Raw genomic sequence first — 19,524 nt, 5'->3', positions numbered from 1 at the left:
GATAACTATTAAAATAAATAAGCGACGTATGAAGGTTTCATTTTTATATTCTTTCAATTGTAAATAATTCTAGCATATATAAATAACTTTTAGACAGTGAATGATTTCAAAGGTGTTGTAATTGCGTTGGTAACGACTTTATATCTTTGGTTTGATATCTGTCTCGTCTTTTACTACGACATTTCCGTATCCGGAAAGTTTGTTTACATGGGTTACATCGACTGCTATGTTGCTACATCGGTGTCATTAGATGTTATATGCTAAACACGCCTTGTAAACCGACACATTTAGATCCAATAGAAGGGAACTATGGCAAGCGCATCTCACCACAGACAACATCTAACTGGATACTTGGATAAACATAAAAATAAACAGCTCAACAACAATGATTCAAGTTCAGGGAGTGGAAGTGGAAACGGTAGTTCCAGTAGCCAAAAAACCATGAATTCCGGAAGTGGTAAAACATCAACAAAACCAGTGGCAAATTCAAGGTAGGATACATGTGCATCTGTATATTTAATATTCACACTCTTCTAGCTCATGGCAAAATGTATAAGAATCATAGAATCAACAAATAGACTAAATCAATTTAGGGCAAGAGGTCATCACATCCTTACATTGTCCATCTTAAGGACAGAACGTCTGTGGTTACCCCCAGTATATATGTTTTATATGAACCAAAGAAAAACTATTGCCTCATATTTACGACACATGCATTGGTCCTTTTGTCACTGTATCTGACTTGTAATTTGCTATCTGATATTGGTATCAAACATTCAGTACAGGATATATATGTACACACACACACACACACACACACACACACACACACACACACACACACACACACACACACACACACACACACACACACACACATATTGCACACACACACACACATATTGCATATCATTAGCAGCATGACTACAGGATATAGAAAAAAAACCCAAGGAATGTAAAATACCTTCCTTTTTCAGAGCAAGGGGAGGAAGAAATACCACTGCAGTCACTAACAGTCGAAGACGTCCTCCACCACTGATAAAAGGAAAGGCGACAATAGAACAGTAGGCCTTAACTGTCTTATCCTTTCATATATTGTGCAAATAAATATAGTGTGTTGTTCCCACTCAAACACAAATAAATTTGTTCACAGAATTTCGCTAGATCATACCGTGAAATACAGATGACTTATTTATCCTGGGGCTCCTGGGCACCATGAGTGACAGAGTTGGGGGTTTTAACACCGCTTGTAACAGTATTCCAGTTATATCACTTGTCACTTATGTCAGCTTAATGTGGGAGGAAAGCCCAAAGTGATGCAGGTCTCCGACGTTTACCACTTTGGTGAAACCTACAAGCACGGTTATGGTGCTGACAAACCTAGAAACATAATTAGGGTAAATCAGGATTTGAACCCATATTCAAAACTTTCTGGCATGTCCGAGGGACGCAAGTCTGCACAGCAAATTGCGGCGCCTTACACGACAGAGTCACCTTTGCCCCCTCCGGGGGTCCATGAGATATGCTGGTATTTGAGTTAAAAAGCTGTTTTGATTGAATTGAAGCAAAATAAGATGTCATTTTGTTTATGGTCAGGTAATTTTAATTTGTTATTCCAATGGATTGAATTGATAAGAGGACCAACAGAACTTGTGATCAACATACTTTTATATGTGTTTTTATTTTCTTAGGCAGCTAGAATAATCCCCATGTACTGGGTATACAAAATATTAATATATGTTTCATACACATGTTCCTGAAAGGTAACAATATACCTGTCAGTAGTATTATTGTGTGTACATACATGTACCTAAATGTTTAAACATACTGAGAAAGTTCCATCATAAACATGGGAAAACTCATGAGAAATTAAAAACTAATTTCATTTTTTTAACAGTATTTAATAATTTATATTCACATGACCAGAAAAACATAGACACCTTTTTTTGCATGCACGGTCAATATCCCAAATCTGACAACATATTGCACATGTTAGATAAATATCATGAATATAGGGTTATGGGCTAAAACCCAAGAGTAATCCCAAGTATAGCCCATGTTGTAGTACTGCTACTGCTAGGATCTCAATATAAATGTGACATAGGAATTCAGTTGACAGATTTCTTAAATAACAAAACCAAATCCATTATCTCGACCCTTTGACACAAAAGAATGACTTTGGCAGTCATCAGTGATTGAAATAAAGGGGTCCTTGGTTCCTTGAGATTTGCTGATATAGAAATTGAATCTGAGAACCCTCTAAATCTTTACCATTAGAGATTCGGGTTAGGGCACGAATCCCCTTGACTTTCATGCTTAATTTCGACCACTGTCACCCCTATTTCGCCTGTTGTGTAATGTCTTTTTATTAACTTGACTACCCTACAAGTTGGAAGAACATGAATACATGACTCTTTTTTATGGAAAGCAACTTCCTTTTTCCTTTGTATCAATGTTTGGAGCTACTTCTCAGGTGAATACTGAGAAAGTGTATAATGTTATTTATATATCATGATATATATGATGATATGTTTACATAAGGTAGGATTAATGTAGAAAGACAACAATATGTAGACAAAACCAATGAGATCATTATCTTGTTATCTTTGTTTTTATCCATAATAAAATGTCATGTACCATATTTGACGTAATAAGCGCCCGGGGCACTCTCAAAATTAGAAATAGGGGGCTCCTATTAGAATATCATTTTGGTGAAAAAAACGGAGTTGAAAGATAAATTTCGAGGTTTATGCTGACAGCCGGAATTGTTTATGTACGACAAATATATTTTTCCAGAATTTAATTGCCCATAATTAAGGGTGCATATAACACACGAGTGCGTATTAAACGCGAATAAATAAGTCTTGTGTACATTGATCAAACGGAAGGAGTGCTAATTGGGATTGTTCACCAGCCAATATATTAGCAAATATCGCCGTGGGCGCTTATTACGTCGAATACAGTATTCATCATGTTCATACCCAATTGATTATTTTAAAAACTTTGCAATTTTCTGTTTAAGTCTCCCATATGAGATTATGGTGGAGATATTTAGCTGTCTGGAAGCCCAGGATCTGCTGAAAGCTGCCTGTGTGTGCAAGAGATGGCACAATCAAGCCAATGACAAGTAAGACAGGCCATATATTCATCAGGGCGGGAAGATGGGAGACTTTATTTCCAGTAATTTGCTGTGAAAAAAATTATTTTGATTATGATAGGCTAATTCAAGCCTTCTTTCTTGTGAGTGCTTGCCAAGTTTCCTTTGGCAGTGTACCATATTATAATGTTCACACTGGCTTGAAAGGCCTTTGAATTTGATAAAACGACTTGAACATGCTGAAAAGGCAATTAGAAAATGTGGTAAGATCGGAAATCAAAATTACTATTTCATTCATAATAGGTGATGACTACATCCTTTAGTATATTGGTTCTTATCTCTATTGATGAATAATATTGAAACACTGGTCTGTGGACATATAGTTTTAGTATATTTGGGTGTACAATTAGAGCCATTCTGAAAACTGAAGTGAGATAAAATGATGAAATCAGTCCGTTTGTAAGTACACTAGATCTCACATTTAGCCTTTGAAAAGTGTGTATGATCATTGCCTATAAACGAAGGCCTTCAACAGGCCTATATTTGGTGGTTCAAGTTTTGTGTGACTCAAGGAAAGTGAATGGCACACATCCTGTATAATGCCAGTGACATTACTAGAACAAGCAAGAGCAAGACCTCAGCTAGTGTAGGATGTATATTGATACTAACAGGGCTTGATTTAGCTTACATTGAACATGCACCAGTGCTACCTATTATCAAAAATGCAACCTAACATTAATGTCTACATTCAAATTTGTGTCTGATTAACCCTAATTTGTCCACACAACCTCAATGTTTGAACAAACTCAATATCTCTAAGTTTTATTTACCATTATGGCATACTATATCACAAATCCCTGTGTTGTGTCAGTTTCAGGACACATGACACAGTCATCGGAGATCTGTGATTATGTTTACTTAGATTAGTTTATGCATCTGTGTTTCAACTTTTATAAATTTATGTGAGAGGGTGCAACCTGGTTTAGTCGGGTGCAACTAGGTTTTCATGTCAACATGCACCTGGTCAGGTTAAATCAAGTTCCTTAAATCAAGCCCAGACTAACATATTTAGATTGAGATGGGCCTATTTTCCATTACTTGGTTTCCAGATTTATTTAAAAGCATACCTTGTATTTTCCTAAAGGTGTGATGAAGCAGGAAGAATGAAATGAAAGAAAATATTTTAATATATGACATGTCAAAGTGTTATTTTCCTTTCCCCAAATGACCCACTTTAAAGGTTATTTTCATAACTAACAATCTCCCAAACTGTTCTCAATTTTCTGATTAAGATTGATGCATAAATAAAAACGTCTAAACAATTTCGAGTATTGTGATGATTATTATTTTATTCACAGCCTGCTGTGGGAGAAGATTTTCCGAACACATGGTGCCACATTGAAAGATGACGGAGCCAAGCCTCTCCGACCACCTCTGGAGTACTGGAAACAACTCTGTATAAAACGGTAGGAACATCGAAACTTGCTGCCCATACGTGGATCTGGGGGAGCAGGGGTGACATTCCCCATTTTGAAGCATACTCAACATTTATTTGTCTGGAAATTTAATGGTGATAAGTGGAGTGAGTGAGTGAGTTGGGTTTAACGCTGCTTTTAACAGTATTCAAGTTATATAGCAGCGTGTCAGCTTAATGTGGGAGGAAAGCTCGAAGTGATCAAACCTAGAAACATAATCGGGGCGAACCAGGATTCCAACCAACAATCATAGGTTTCTGGCATGCCCAAGGGATGCAACTCTGCACAGGGAATCGCACCTTAGACGACTGGGCCACCCGTGTCCCCTGATGATAAGTTGAGCTAATGGTAAACGTATAATGTATATACTATAACAAACTCATTTGGTGATACATTTTCAAGAAAATTATGCAGTTACTGAATGTCAATTGCAAGATCACAAAACACACCCCCTTCAAATTTCAATGTAATTTTATATGTAGTGAGCTGTGTGTTCTGAATGTGTTAAGAAATGCATCATTAATAATAATATAACACAGGCTTCTCTTGGCCAACTGCATATTAAGTGATCATGAAAGATATGTTACTTTACGTGAGTATTTTCTACCATGGAGATAGTTGCATGTGCCCAAAGCTGGCAAATTGTGTGTCATCGTCCACTGTGTCAGTGTTCATGTTGTCACCCCCTGGTTTGCCTGGCCCCGACTCTGGTATTGCAATATATCTGACTGTTACTGACTGGCACAAAACAATTTTCTTATATATTTGTTTGAGACAGATTATTTTTAGCTGCAATGTTTTCAAGAGATCATATAATTTGGAACATCCAGTTTGTCCAGTGAATGATTTAGTTTCTTTTGTAAAAAAGTATTTTTTCTGGAATTTTTGGGGAATGATTCTTTAAATTTAAATCCCCCAGAATATGAAATGATCGACCCTTTATATGATTTGTTTACACTGTGATTCAGGTGCACAGAAAAACGGAACAAGACCTGTCTGAAGCTACTGAAAAAGATGCACCCCTACACTGGTCTGCCCAGATTCACAGAGAAAGCTCTGAGGTTAGTATGGCAGTCTGTGTTTCAGTAATTACATGTTTATCCTCCACCAAAAGCCTGCCAGTTTGGACAAGAGACTGACAGAAACCTTTTTAAATGCTATATTGTAGGATAGCTGACTTTATTTATACCTGCACTGCCAAACATGCATCGTCAATACTTCAGGATATTGTATACACTGTCCCTCAGTCACTGAAATATGTCCGATATGAGCTGTAGTTGCCATTATTAATTAACGAATCAAAACTAGACAGCTACTCTCAAATCACCATTATTTCTCATGCAAATAATGCCTCAGCCTTACGCTAATCCGCTCTACACATTGCTTTAGTTTCGGACAATGGTTGAACTCATGCACAGAGTAGGGCACATGTGACTTCCATGATGTATATACAGCCTCAATCCAGTTCCTGACTTAACATAGACACATGTCACTATTGCCCAACATTTCAGGTGTATTCACAGGTGATGGTAGTACATATACAAGGCTTTGTACCAGCCTGGATGTAATAACAATGCTAAACATGTTACATGTAGCCCACAGGGCATCTTCTCGAGGCCACTAGCTTATATCAAAGCCTAAGTTTCTACCCTTGCTACATCAAGGCCACATTTCTTAGCTGAATTCTGGTGCATAGATCATTAGTTGTACCCCTTGTAATGAAAACCCGACATCCAATCAGATCGCTGTTCTTATCTCAGATGGCTTCACAAAGATGGCAACTACAATAGGCGACAACCTAGTTCATCAGATAATGAAAGCATTTGTGATTTCATCCCTGACAGATAAACACAGCCAATCGTGGAGGGGTTTAAAAGATGAAAAAAACTGTATTCGTGTCAACAAAGACAGACAGCGGTAAATCATGGATGTTGATTTTGTGAAACGTTCTCTGAAATGACTATAGATATGTGCAATAGTCCAATCATATTTAGCACAGGAAAGTGGGACTGATGTGGCAAGGGTGGAAACATGACTTTGATAAAAAGGATAGTGGAGGCTCATGCCTCATGCCTCATCAGCGCTTTATGCTTTGTGTGTAAGTTGGGTTTTGTATGAGTGTTTCATTATTCTCATTTCCTTTTCACTCCTTACGGTGTAGAAAAAGTATAATTGTTTTTGTTTTTTTGTAATAATAGTTTAGTTTAGTTTCCAGAGAAAGCGCAATATATATTCAACCTGTTTCAGAACCAAGGACATATTTGTGGGAATTATACAGAATTTCCTTTCTTTGTAGAAGTGCAGGTGTGTGGTTCCAGCTGTGTTTGATTGACAGCGATGGAAAAGAGCACACCAGTATGACGTGTGATGTATTCCACCACAGCATGTCAATAGCAGTACGCTGGTATAGCCTCACCAATGTCCCCCTGGCTAGAATCAAGCAACTCAAAGTCTTCTCTTGCAATCCACTGTTCTTTGATGAAAAAGGTCATGCAGTCCGGACTGGGTAAGAAAACAGCTGGTGTTGGGAAGATAGGGTGTGGTTATTGTCCTCTGTAGACATAGATCAACCCTAATTTTGTATGGAGTCCGAGGTTTAACATGTTTACATTTTCAACCAAAATCGAGAAGTGTGTTATCAAAATTATAATTCTAAATGCAAGAAATACCAGAAAGAATAGGAAACACTGGGAAACCTTGTATTGAAACACAATTATGTTTAAAATGAATTCGATGACAGCGGGAAGGACAAAGACCATGTGCAGCATGCAGACAACTGAAGTCATGACATGTAAGATTGAACAGCCTTTCATCATCTGCCCCGCTGACTCGGTAGGAATGCACATTAAAAGGATGTTTGCACAATTCAGCAGTAAAACCTTTGTATTACAATTCAAATGTAAAGCCTCCAAGCAGTTCTCGCTTGAAAGCAGTACCCTCACAATGTTACTATGAGATAGCAAGATGTGTGTATCTACAATTCTTAATTAGGCGTTGTATGATATCACTTGACCGCCACTTGTATATTTCTGCAGCCCCTACCAGAGGTCACTGATGTCCAGCACTGATCTCAAGTGGAGTGTTTATGTGAAGGACACAACGCCCGTGGCAGCCAATGACACTATTGTGTTGTACAGTGTGCCTGCATCAGACCTCCTTGTCGCCACATGGAAGGTAGGGCTTTTATCAACCTCTACTGCTGAATTTCTGATAAATGAAATTATGAATGATATTTTCCCATTTGTCATGGTAAGATTTGTATATCCCGGCTAATTGTACAAGATTCTGCAATGAGATTTTAGATTCTTGTCTTCCCATTAGTCCACATGTGATATCAGATCTACATGATATCAGGAGTTTACTGATCACCTGATCACCACTAGAGAAAACATTTTTTTTAAATCACCTATTTCAGTTACCAAGTCTAATAGACTATTTGAAATACAGAGGCTGCTTACTCATGTTAATAAAATGTGATATACTGTGTTGTTGGTCTGGAATATTTAAGGCAAATGTGGCAATACATTTGAGACAGAAAGCTTTGCAAACAATAACTAACAGAGGGTCTCATAGTGAAGTGATTTAAGTATTACGGTAAAAAGTTTGGTTTAGATGTATGAAAGCAAAAATGCATGGTTAAATGGATCCCTGAAATTGACAATTCAAATTATAGACTCAACAGATGCCTAAGATCTCATTACTTCTACACTGGTAGAATTAAGATAACCACCTGTGTTTAAGAATTAGAGGTTTCAAAGTATGATTGAAAACCCTTAAATATTTCAAAATTGAAACCATATGTTATTGTGGTTGGTTTAAAATGAATTAACAGGTATCAAATCTGCATTCCTCTAAATGGAATACACAGTAGGTTTATCTCCTCAGTAAATCATGTCTTTATTTGAAATTATTTGTACTCATTAAATTATTAACCTTTTCCACAGGCAGATGGTGAGTTGGCGTTTGTTGCCGTCGGTTACCACCATCTACAGTTGGTACACAGATGCTTGCTAGGCACCACCACCAGGTACAGTACATTTCTTAGTGAAATAATTCATCAGTTAATTTGATGATGAAAGAATTTAGAAATAAGATTGCTGAGCCTCTTTGTGTTGAGAACTGGTTCACACGTGTCCAGAAATTATGTAGTTGATGCATGAAAGTGCTTGCGAAATAACACTTCAGGCATTATGTATTGCACTGCAGTGATCCTCGTTGGTACTAGGGTTCAAATAGGTCCTAATCACTCTGTTGCTGGTCATAAGAGGCGACAAAATTGAGCCCTTATAAAGAACTGGGTTAGAAGACCTGTCTTTAGCAACCCAAGCTTGTTGTGTGAGGCGACCTACAAGGTGGTCAGACTCGCTTGGTTGATTTATGTTATCATATCCCAACTGCATAGATCAATGCTCATGTCAATCAGTGGATTGTCTGGTCCAGATTTGACTGTTTACCTACCGCCGTGACATTGCTGGAATATTGCTGAGTGCGGCGTTAAACAACAAATACATAAACTACATTGAATCATGTGGTGTGTCTGTCATGGTTGATTGCATGTCAGTGTTCCCCATAGTGTTATCACTGGCCCAGACAGTCTTCTATCGGCTGATAGCTGGAATATTGCTGACTTCCCACATGACAGACAGACAAACAAACAAACAAACAAACAAACAAACCAACAACACACTGATTCAACATTCTCTCTATTACTGCAAACAGAACATCATAACATCATTAGTGATATTGTACTCTTTGTTATGGATTTTACAATCACATTTTCTTAAACCTGAAGCAAAATAATTTTTTGGAACAAATTATTCTTTGCAAATCACCAACAAATGGGCTCAGCGGATCTGTGTGTTCTCGAGATAGTGTTCTTTACCATTTGATAATATATGATGATAACTTTCATCTCACCACCTGCGTATTACTGATTACATTAAGGAATACTTTCATCTAAGATATTAGCATGTTTGTGACTTGTTTTCACAGTGCATTTCCACTGCCGGTTCACACTCCTGTACCAGATGATATTGACCCTAGTTATGGTAAGAGTGGTGAAAGTAGACAGAAAGTGCATATAAGTGTCGCTTTATGTTTGTGTAAGTGAGTGAGTGAGTATTGTTTTACGCCGCTTTTAGCAATATTCCAGCAATATCACGGCGAGGAACACCAGAAATGGGCTTCACACATTGTACCCAAGTCGGGAATCGAACCCAGGTCTTCGGCGTGACGAGCGAACGCTTCAACCGCTAGGCTACCCGGCTGCCCCTACTTCAAGGGACAAGAAAATATTTAAGTTAAATTTCTATGGCCTATGCGTTTTTGCCTACCAACTGTACCAGGAATCATAATGCTATGAGGACACGAGGATGAAGCACAGCTGCAGTACTTGTGTTGACATGGAATTCTTAATGGAGAAATTAACAAGCCCCGATTCAGCAGAATCGAGTGATTTCAACGACCTGTGCCATGTTATGGTTGCGATAATATTGCTCTTGAATTTTGTATGATTACCTATAGTTTTACACATTCAGAATGGCCAGTGAATTTCTGGCACAGAATTAACTGCAACATTAATAGCGTGACATCATCACAATCATAGAGAATCTCACCCGAAAAGTCTCTTAGCTTTTCCACTTTTATCAGCGAGAGTTGATAAATTTGATATCAAATGACACAAGGGTGAGATTCTTTTTATCATCCAATGTCATTCTTCCAACTTTATCAGTTTGTAGACAGTAATAAGCAGTGTCATAAGTGTAAAAAGTACTGCAAACAGCTTCAGTAGCAGAGCCATTAGTGATGTCATTTGATTGTGATGTCATGGTAACCAATGACGTCACAATGGTCTGCAAAGTATTGTGATGCAATTTCATTGCAGCGACATCTACACTGTAGATATCGCTTGATCTCACCCAAGCGATATCTCCTGTGGGAGCCAGTTTTGGATGATAAATGATGAGAATGAACTCCACATTCACTGCATCACACTCCTCCGCAGTCATTTGTTCAGTGGCAATGTATTCTTCCATAGCCTGTGGAATGCATTTGTGTACAGACATCTCTCTTAGTTGATACCAGTAATATTGTGGTTGACTAGGTCTCCATGACTACCGGTGTACAGTGGACGTCCGCAACATGAGAAGCTCGCTGTGGACACAACAGTTTCAGGGCCTGCACTGCAGGAAGCAAGACATTGGTGAGTGCAGCAAGGCGTCCTCCATCTGCAGGCTGTGACATAAAATTGTGCAGGGATCAAAATATCTTGTATACGGGTAATCATTGTATACGGGTCGGGTGGGTACTAGAACTCTATGGTTACACTACAAGTCACTAATGTTTGCATTTCTTTCTGACCATGCACCCATTCCTTCTGACTTTTCATATGGTTGAATAAAGATATAACTTAAGTCAACTTCAGTATGTAGCAGGGCGTGGAGTCATCCCACAGGTGACATCCTTACCTTGTCAGCTTGCTGACGGGGTTAACCTCTTTGGTCATGTGGACAAGGCGTCCGACCTCTGCTCAGAAGGTCCGTGGTTCGAATCCCATCATGGGACTCGGAAATTTGATGGTCGCTACATTGGCGCCCAACGTGGGGCTGAGCACGTTCATATTAAATTTGAGCAAAATAAGCCTCAGTACCCTATTGTGCGGCCCGGGACGTGCCTTGTGTTGACCCTGGAGTATATAGCAGGGCGTGGAGTCATCCCACAGATGACATCCTTACCTTGTCAGCTTGCTGACGTGGTTAACCTCATTGGTCATGTGGACAAGGCGTCCGACCTCTGCTCAGAAGGTCCGTGGTTCGAATCCCATCACGGGACTCGGAAATTTTATGGTCGCTACATATGCATGACCAGATCGTTTAATACATGTATCTAAATACATTTTGCAAGTGATGTGGTAAAAAAAAATCCCAATCAGACATTTTGTATGTCTTGAGACCTACAGTGGGTACCCGGGTAGGGTCAGGTAATAGGGGGGTTGGTACCCGGGTAGTAAATTTGGACTAGTCCCAGCCCTAATGTCATACATTCCGTTTGACTTTTTATGTTTGAGTAAAGATATAGCTTCAACTTCAATATATGCCTGATCAAATTGTTTTATATGTGTACATGTATCTGAATAGTTCTTGCCAGGGCTCCGGTCAAATAATTCACAATTGGACATTTTGTACATCTGGACAGCAGGTACCCGGGTAAATGTGGACTTGTCCCAGCCCTATTATCCAGTGTATTTTATCTCAATTCTGTTGGGATAAATATAGTCCCATTCATGACCATTGTGTCTCTGAAATAGCTGTCAGTTACCTCAAATAACAGGACCAAGAGAAATTCTGCTCAGTCAGAGATGAAAGCAATGGATCCAAAACGATCCATGTTTAGCGAATGGATCCAGGGTAGAATGCAGGTACATGTATAACATACTGGATAATTGCGGATGAGACAGTAGTGGCCGCCATGTTTCAGGTGAGGGCTACGCCTACTTCCGCCTGATCAGGAAGGACCACACAGGGGACCACGTCATCATCCCCAAACAGTTCAGTCTCCCCTGGAAAACTGATCTCTTCAAAGGCATCATCAGGGTAACTAAACAGTCACAGGTGTCTGTGTGTCCTTCTCAGTTATGTGTATAGCATTAAGTACAACTGTTAACACTGTCCAAGAGTTGACGTCATTTTTGTCAAATTGTGTAAATGCGTAATTGAAACAATGATGGTAAATAAATATTATTTGGGGTATTATTTTTATGGGGAGGTAGGGGTGTGGAGGGGGTTCTTATGAGGTTTTCGTCAAAGTGAGCTGATGTTACAGCCTGTTTGTCTGGCATTATCTGTAATCATCTTCTCCTCAGAAACCACTGGTCCAAATCATGACAGCTAGATTGGAATAGCTATATGTGTCCACTGTGCAACCATTTCTGCATAATAAATAAAACTGTTGTGTTCTTAAATTCTCTCAAAATTTTCTCAAAATCATTTTTGGCTCTGTAAACATCTTCTCTGAAATCACGAGGAAGCTGAACTTTTTCATTCATTCATGGTAAAGACTGCCTCAGTGGTCTAGTGGATAGAGCATCTGCCAGGAGAGCAGGAAGGTTGGTGGTTCGATCCCTTGGTTCGTCATACCAAAAGATGTTAAAAGATGGTACTTGTTGTTACCCTGCCTCGTGCTTCTTGGCATAAATTGAATAAGACAAGGATTGGTTGGCTTAGAGTCAGTTTACTGTGTCTGTTAAACTGACGCATGGTATCTAAGATGACCCCCCTGTACAAGCCTTTAAAATTGATGCTAATTTATATACCCCATCTATAAAGGGAATCGGAATGAAGCACGTCACAAGCACATACACAATCCCTACATTTGCAAAAAAAAGCGTGTTTGTCTTCCGCAGAAAAAAATTACAAAGAAAAATGTGATGCTAAACCCCATTTCACCTCACCTCTTACTATGAATTTTGAATCAGTCATTCCGCTTTATTGTGTGCTTGTGATATGCAGTACATGAAGAGATGTCTTTTACAGAACGTTGCATGGTTGGATCTAACGCTTCTAGACGAGAGGGAAACGGTGTTTTGGTCATTCAGGTAGGTGATTCATCATATCTTTGTGCATGATTCGAAATCTCTTTTAGTTAAGCAGAGTTAAAATCGTAATGGCATGTTTAAGGAATGTTCCTAGTGCTACACAAGCTCACTTACAATCGTAATGATTATAATATGTGACAATGTTGATAATATGATTTTGTTTGTTTATTTGTTGTTTAACCTAGCAATATTCCAGCTATTTGATGGTGCTCTGTAAATAATCATGTCTGGACCAGACAATCCAATGATTGACATGGGATACAATGACATGCATCAACTAAGTCAGTGAGCCTGACCACACGATCCCATTAGTCCCCTCTTAGGACAGGCATAGTCGCCTGTTACGGCAAGTATAGGTTGCTGAAGACCTATTCATATGAACATGCTTAATGTACTGTATGATTCCTGAAACAAAGACCGTTTCCGTGGTCTAGTGGTTAAGCATCTACCCGGAGAGCAGAAGGTCGGTAGTTCGATCCCTGGTCATGTCATACCAAAAAGGCGTTAAAAGATGGTGCTTGTTGTTACCCTGCCTGGCACTCGGTACTACGGGGCTAAAACAGGGACTGGTCGGCTCGGAGTCAGTATACTGTGTCTGAGGGGGGTAGTCATGTTAAACTGCGGCATGGTATCTCAGTGAGCTAGCACTACAAACTCAATATTAGTCTGAACTAGTACAAGCAGCCACACACACAAACAGCTATTTAAGTGCAAAAATCGTGAACGCAACATTAAACCCCATTTCACCTCACCTCACATGAGACAAATCTATGGATTAAGAAATTCAAAAATGTATTATCAATCTCAGTTAAAAGAAAGAGAGCAAACTTTCCAAATTACAAACTAATGAATATGTGACTGTTTATTGTAATTTTTTTATTAATATTTAACTAAGTTATAATAATGTTTGATAAACATGATAGAAAGTATGATTTACTGTATGTTTTATTTGTTAATATATAAGTATGTAACTGATACAGTAAGTAAAATGTCTTTATTCTTACAGTTCACCATTAACAGCACAGACAAAAGAAAAAACAAAAAGTAAGTATGATTTTGTTGTTGTAAAATGGGTATATCATTCTCATTCTCAATTATTTGTTAAGTGTTAGTGGGGATCGGAGGAACATGTATTAGTAGCAGCAGTATATACCCTCTGCCTGTCCAGTGATGGGTTGGTACATCACATACTCTCATTGCACTCTGGCTGTCCAGTGATGGGTTGGTACAACACATACTCTCATTGCACTCTGGCTGTCCAGTGATGGGTTGGTACAACACATACTCTCATTGCACTCTGGCTGTCCAGTGATGGGTTGGTACAACACATACTCTCATTGCACTCTGGCTGTCCAGTGATGGGTTGGTACAACACATACTCTCATTGCACTCTGGCTGTCCAGTGATGGGTTGGTACAACACATACTCTCATTGCACTCTGGCTGTCCAGTGATGGGTTGGTACAACACATACTCTCATTGCACTCTGGCTGTCCAGTGATGGGTTGGTACAACACATACTCTCATTGCACTCTGGCTGTGCAGTGATGGGTTGGTACATCACATACTCTCATTGCACTCTGGCTGTCCAGTGATGGGTTGGTACATCACATACTCTCATTGCACTCTGGGTGTCCAGTGATAGGTTGGTACATCACATACTCTCATTGCACTCTGGCTGTCCAGTGATGGGTTGGTACATCACATACTCTCATTGCACTCTGGCTGTCCAGTGATGGGTTGGTACATCACATACTCTCATTGCACTCTGGCTGTCCAGTGATGGGTTGGTACAACACATACTCTCATTGCACTCTGGCTGTCCAGTGATGGGTTGGTACATCACATACTCTCATTGCACTCTGGCTGTCCAGTGATGGGTTGGTACATCACATACTCTCATTGCACTCTGGCTGTCCAGTGATGGGTTGGTACAACACATACTCTCATTGCACTCTGGCTGTCCAGTGATGGGTTGGTACAACACATACTCTCATTGCACTCTGGCTGTCCAGTGATGGGTTGGTTCGTGAAATTAATGCGTCTCCAAAAGAATGCGACCGCTGGTCCGTAGCCAAAAATGCGACACCCCCCTCCTTTTACAGGAGAATCCTCACCTTAATCCAACATTACATTAATCCAATCACACACCAAATAGCACTGCTTATTAGCGCTGAGTGGGGTACTTCCGCTAAAACAATACATGCGCGCTGGCTCGTGTCGGCCTTTGACGCAGTCGCAAAGAACAAAGACACCGTGTTGCGTGGGTGGTGTCTGTCTGGACTTGCAGGTGTGATCAGTGATGACATAAGTGAGTAGAACTCTTGTCTTGACCCCAGCAGTGACAATTCACAGGATGTAATTAGTGTTGGAATGACATTGTTTATATACTTGTTACAAGTGCTGCTTAATAAACAGTGATATTAAATACATTGTTGTTTGTGTTCAGCATATGTCTAAGTTGGTATTTCTGCTATCAAAAATGTCTTATTGTTGATATAAATACGATGTTTAATAATGCGAGCAAAGACCACTTGCATTTTTCGCATTTAATTCACGCTCGCGTTAATTTCAAGATTGACAGAATACAGAATGTGTGACGGTGCATTTTGTGATTAAAAAGGTACAGTTTTGGGAAAGGGCGAGGCTTCTCTTCACCTGATTGTTCTAAACAACTGTTTCTTTTGTATTCAAATAAAATGATGTCATGAGTCCTCCATGTGTCTAATACAGCCAAATACTCAAGTTCCACAATTAGCATATCAACATATGAAATGTAAAAGTTTATATAAACTCCTTTTTCCACTCAAGGCCCACAAACCTACAGCCCAGGTGTTTGTGTGAGTAAATGTACATGCACACTGAGGCAGGGACGTATGAAGTGTCAGGCTGGTGTACATTATCTGGATATTATGATACTACATGTGCCCTAAATGACAAATGCCAGAGGATCTATTTTTTTGCTGTGGTCTAATGAATAATTTGTTTTGTAGATGTTGACTTTGTTTACAATGGGGAGGATCACTTGACTGCCATGTTCACTGGAGTGAAGGGACAAGTACATATTGAACTGAATCAGGTATGTTGTCATCCAGTATTGTCGGGTATTATATTTTCATTCTGTTATGATAAATATCCAAGATCAGGGTTAGAAGTGGTCTTCAGCAAGCCATGCTTGTCATAAGAGGCGAATAACAGGATCAGGTGGTCAGGCCAACTGACTTGGTTGGCATGTCATTGCCTAGATCGATGCTCATGATGTCAATCAGTAGATTACCGGGTACAGACTGCTGTCATATAGCTGGAATACTGCTGTGTGCTGCGTTGAAAAAGAAACAATATTATAAATACCCTGGAACCACTGGCCACCATAGCTTCTTATGCTGGAAGTAATGTCTCAGTTTCGTGACGCTAACTTGTGTATGTAACCTGAGTGGATGACTATTTTTGTGTCCTCTCTTTCAAAAACATTTCAATACGAAGCTATGGTAGTGAATGGGCCTAGAGTATTTATCATAGTAAAAATGTAGAATGTAGATAAGATAACGGAGGATAACTAACGATGGCATGTTGTGAATAAATTGGTAGGTGATGTAAGCATCAATCCACACCATACCTGAGCCACTAAGTGATCTTATAGCTTAGCGTAACTTCCATACTTTAACATTGTCTTTGTGATACGTAGTGATAAGATAATTTTAAGGAGAAGGGCCCTGTCCCAAAAAGAAATCTTAGCTCTATGGCTATTGTAAGTCTATTAAGAGTATGGCACTCAGAAGTCTACCGCTTAAATTGCATTGTGGAATGGGACCGTCAATTGATAGTGTTGATACAATGATACACACTCAGCTAAGTACAGTAGAACATGGATATAATGAACTACAAGGTACTGGAGAAATCAGTTCATTACATACGTTGTTCGTTATATACGTTTTCGCTCGGAAACGTCCGCCATCTTGGCTAAAACAAAACACAATACACATAATTGCTACATTGACTTGTATTAGCAGTGTTTGTTTTCCATGGACAGGCAAGATGAACATCATGCAAGTTTAACAAGGTTGTATCGTCACCAGTGATTGATTTGCTGCTGACTGCATACAGCCAATTGTCAGTGATACTTGACACTGAGTGACATTTCTCAGTTCGCTATACACGGCACTAATTGGTGGTAAATGGGCTTGTCGGGGATCAGATATCAGTTCGCTATATATGTTAGTTCGCTGTAGAGAGTTCTTTATGTGCGTAAATTTTATTTGATAATATATAGGAGGTAAATCGGGGATTTTTTAACAGTTTGTTCGCTCTATCCATGTTCCTTATATGCGTGTTCTACTGTAACTGTGTTTACGGAAATGTACACTGGCTGAGAGTGTAGTACACAAGTGTGCCTCAGCTGACCACTGTGATAACATGATGTGGCTTGTGTGTTGAATAGTACTGATATGTACTCAGTCCACAGGGCTTACAGCTGAGGGCATGCAATGAGATGGCACTGTTTCTTGTTACAGATGGATGATGATCGCACGTTCGTGTCTTGCCTAGAAGTGAGGGTTGCGCTGGCAGCAATAAATGAGTGGTTTGAGACCTGTTACTGAACAAGGTTGTCATGGCAACACTGCAGTTGTTGCAAATGCTTGTCACACTTTATCATAAAATGGTTGAAAACTTTCACTGGAAAATGTTTATTGACACAATGAGTTTTAATGTCATTATAGAATCGTAAATAGAAAGGTGTATTTTTGAAAGATTAAAGCAAGATTCATGATGTCTGGACTAGTCGGTCAAGACTAGCAGGATTTCCGGATGTGTAGGTCCAGACTGGCAAGGTTTCCAGACGAGTGGGTCCAGACAGGCAGGGTTTCCAGACGAGTGGGTCCAGACAGGCAGGATTGCCATACAAATGGATCCAGACTGGCAGGGTTTTCAGACAAATGGATCCAGACTGGCAGGGTTTTCAGACAAATGGATCCAGACTGGCAGGGTTTTCAGACAAATGGGTCCACACTGGCAGGCTTTCCAGACAAATGGGTCCACACTGGCAGGCTTTCCAGACAAATGGGTCCAGACTGGCAGGCTTTCCAGACAAATGGGTCCAGACTGGCAGGCTTTCCAGACAAATAGGTCCAGACTGGCAGGCTTTCCAGACAAATAGGTCCACACTGGCAGGCTTTCCAGACAAATGGGTCCAGACTGGCAGGCTTTCCAGACAAATGGGTCCACACTGGCAGGCTTTCCAGACAAATGGGTCCACACTGGCAGGCTTTCCAGACAAATGGGTCCAGACTGGCAGGCTTTCCACACAAATGGGTCCACACTGGCAGGCTTTCCAGACAAATGGGTCCAGACTGGCAGGCTTTCCAGACAAATGGGTCCACACTGGCAGGCTTTCCAGACAAATAGGTCCACACTGGCAGGCTTTCCAGACAAATGGGTCCACACTGGCAGGCTTTCCAGACAAATGGGTCCACACTGGCAGGCTTTCCAGACAAATGGGTCCAGACTGGCAGGCTTTCCAGACAAATGGGTCCACACTGGCAGGCTTTCCAGACAAATAGGTCCACACTGGCAGGCTTTCCAGACAAATGGGTCCACACTGGCAGGCTTTCCAGACAAATGGGTCCACACTGGCAGGCTTTCCAGACAAATGGGTCCACACTGGCAGGCTTTCCAGACAAATGGGTCCACACTGGCAGGCTTTCCAGACAAATGGGTCCAGACTGGCAGGCTTTCCAGACAAATGGGTCCAGACTGGCAGGCTTTCCAGACAAATAGGTCCACACTGGCAGGCTTTCCAGACAAATGGGTCCACACTGGCAGGCTTTCCAGACAAATGGGTCCACACTGGCAGGCTTACTAGACAAATGGGTCCACACTGGCAGGCTTTCCAGACAAATGGGTCCAGACTGGCAGGCTTTCCAGACAAATGGGTCCACACTGGCAGGCTTTCCAGACAAATGGGTCCACACTGGCAGGCTTTCCAGACAAATGGGTCCAGACTGGCAGGCTTTCCAGACAAATGGGTCCACACTGGCAGGCTTTCCAGACAAATGGGTCCAGACTGGCAGGCTTTCCAGAGTAGCAGGTGAAAGACCGGAAGGGTTTCCTGATCTGTGGGCCCAGACTAGCAGGTTTTTGGACAAGCAGGTCCAGACTGCCCAGTTTCTGTCATCAAGTCATCAAGTAATTATTTTAGTTTCATCTGAAAACATGTACGATATTGATCAGTTATTAGCCATTTGTATATAGCCTTCAGGTTACCACAATGTCACATGACCAATTATAGTGATACGCATCCATATAAAATTTTGCATAAGAAATCAAAGAGAACAAAAATCAATTAAATTTAGTGTCACTTAT

At 40.3% G+C, this 19,524-nt stretch overlaps 1 protein-coding gene across 1 annotated transcript; it reads left to right on the top strand.

Moving 5' to 3' along the window:
• The first annotated feature begins 27 nt into the window (after positions 1–27).
• On the top strand, positions 28–19,242 carry LOC124138904 (F-box only protein 15-like). Its single transcript, XM_046505799.2, has 15 exons — positions 28–491; positions 978–1,064; positions 3,023–3,127; positions 4,456–4,563; positions 5,541–5,633; positions 6,869–7,078; positions 7,608–7,746; positions 8,517–8,599; positions 9,565–9,620; positions 10,676–10,774; positions 12,049–12,164; positions 13,104–13,165; positions 14,172–14,209; positions 16,158–16,243; positions 17,676–19,242. The coding sequence occupies exons 1-15, from the start codon at positions 310–312 to the stop codon at positions 17,760–17,762; spliced, it is 1,551 nt and encodes a 516-aa protein (XP_046361755.1). The 5' UTR covers positions 28–309; the 3' UTR covers positions 17,763–19,242.
• The last annotated feature ends 282 nt before the right edge of the window (positions 19,243–19,524 follow it).

Source organism: Haliotis rufescens, unplaced genomic scaffold (assembly GCF_023055435.1).
Source record: "Haliotis rufescens isolate VD_foot unplaced genomic scaffold, xgHalRufe1.0.p SCAF_19, whole genome shotgun sequence".
Lineage (NCBI taxonomy): Eukaryota > Metazoa > Mollusca > Gastropoda > Lepetellida > Haliotidae > Haliotis > Haliotis rufescens.
This window is presented reverse-complemented; position numbering and strand designations above follow the sequence as displayed.

Bases quoted from the DNA above. Each gene is read 5' to 3' on its own strand.
- LOC124138904 (XM_046505799.2), top strand. From the start codon at position 310: ATGGCAAGCGCATCTCACCACAGACAACATCTAACTGGATACTTGGAT. The intron at 3,128-4,455 runs GTAAGACAGGCC...TTTTATTCACAG, and splicing joins CACAATCAAGCCAATGACAA to CCTGCTGTGGGAGAAGATTT. The intron at 4,564-5,540 runs GTAGGAACATCG...ACTGTGATTCAG, and splicing joins AAACAACTCTGTATAAAACG to GTGCACAGAAAAACGGAACA.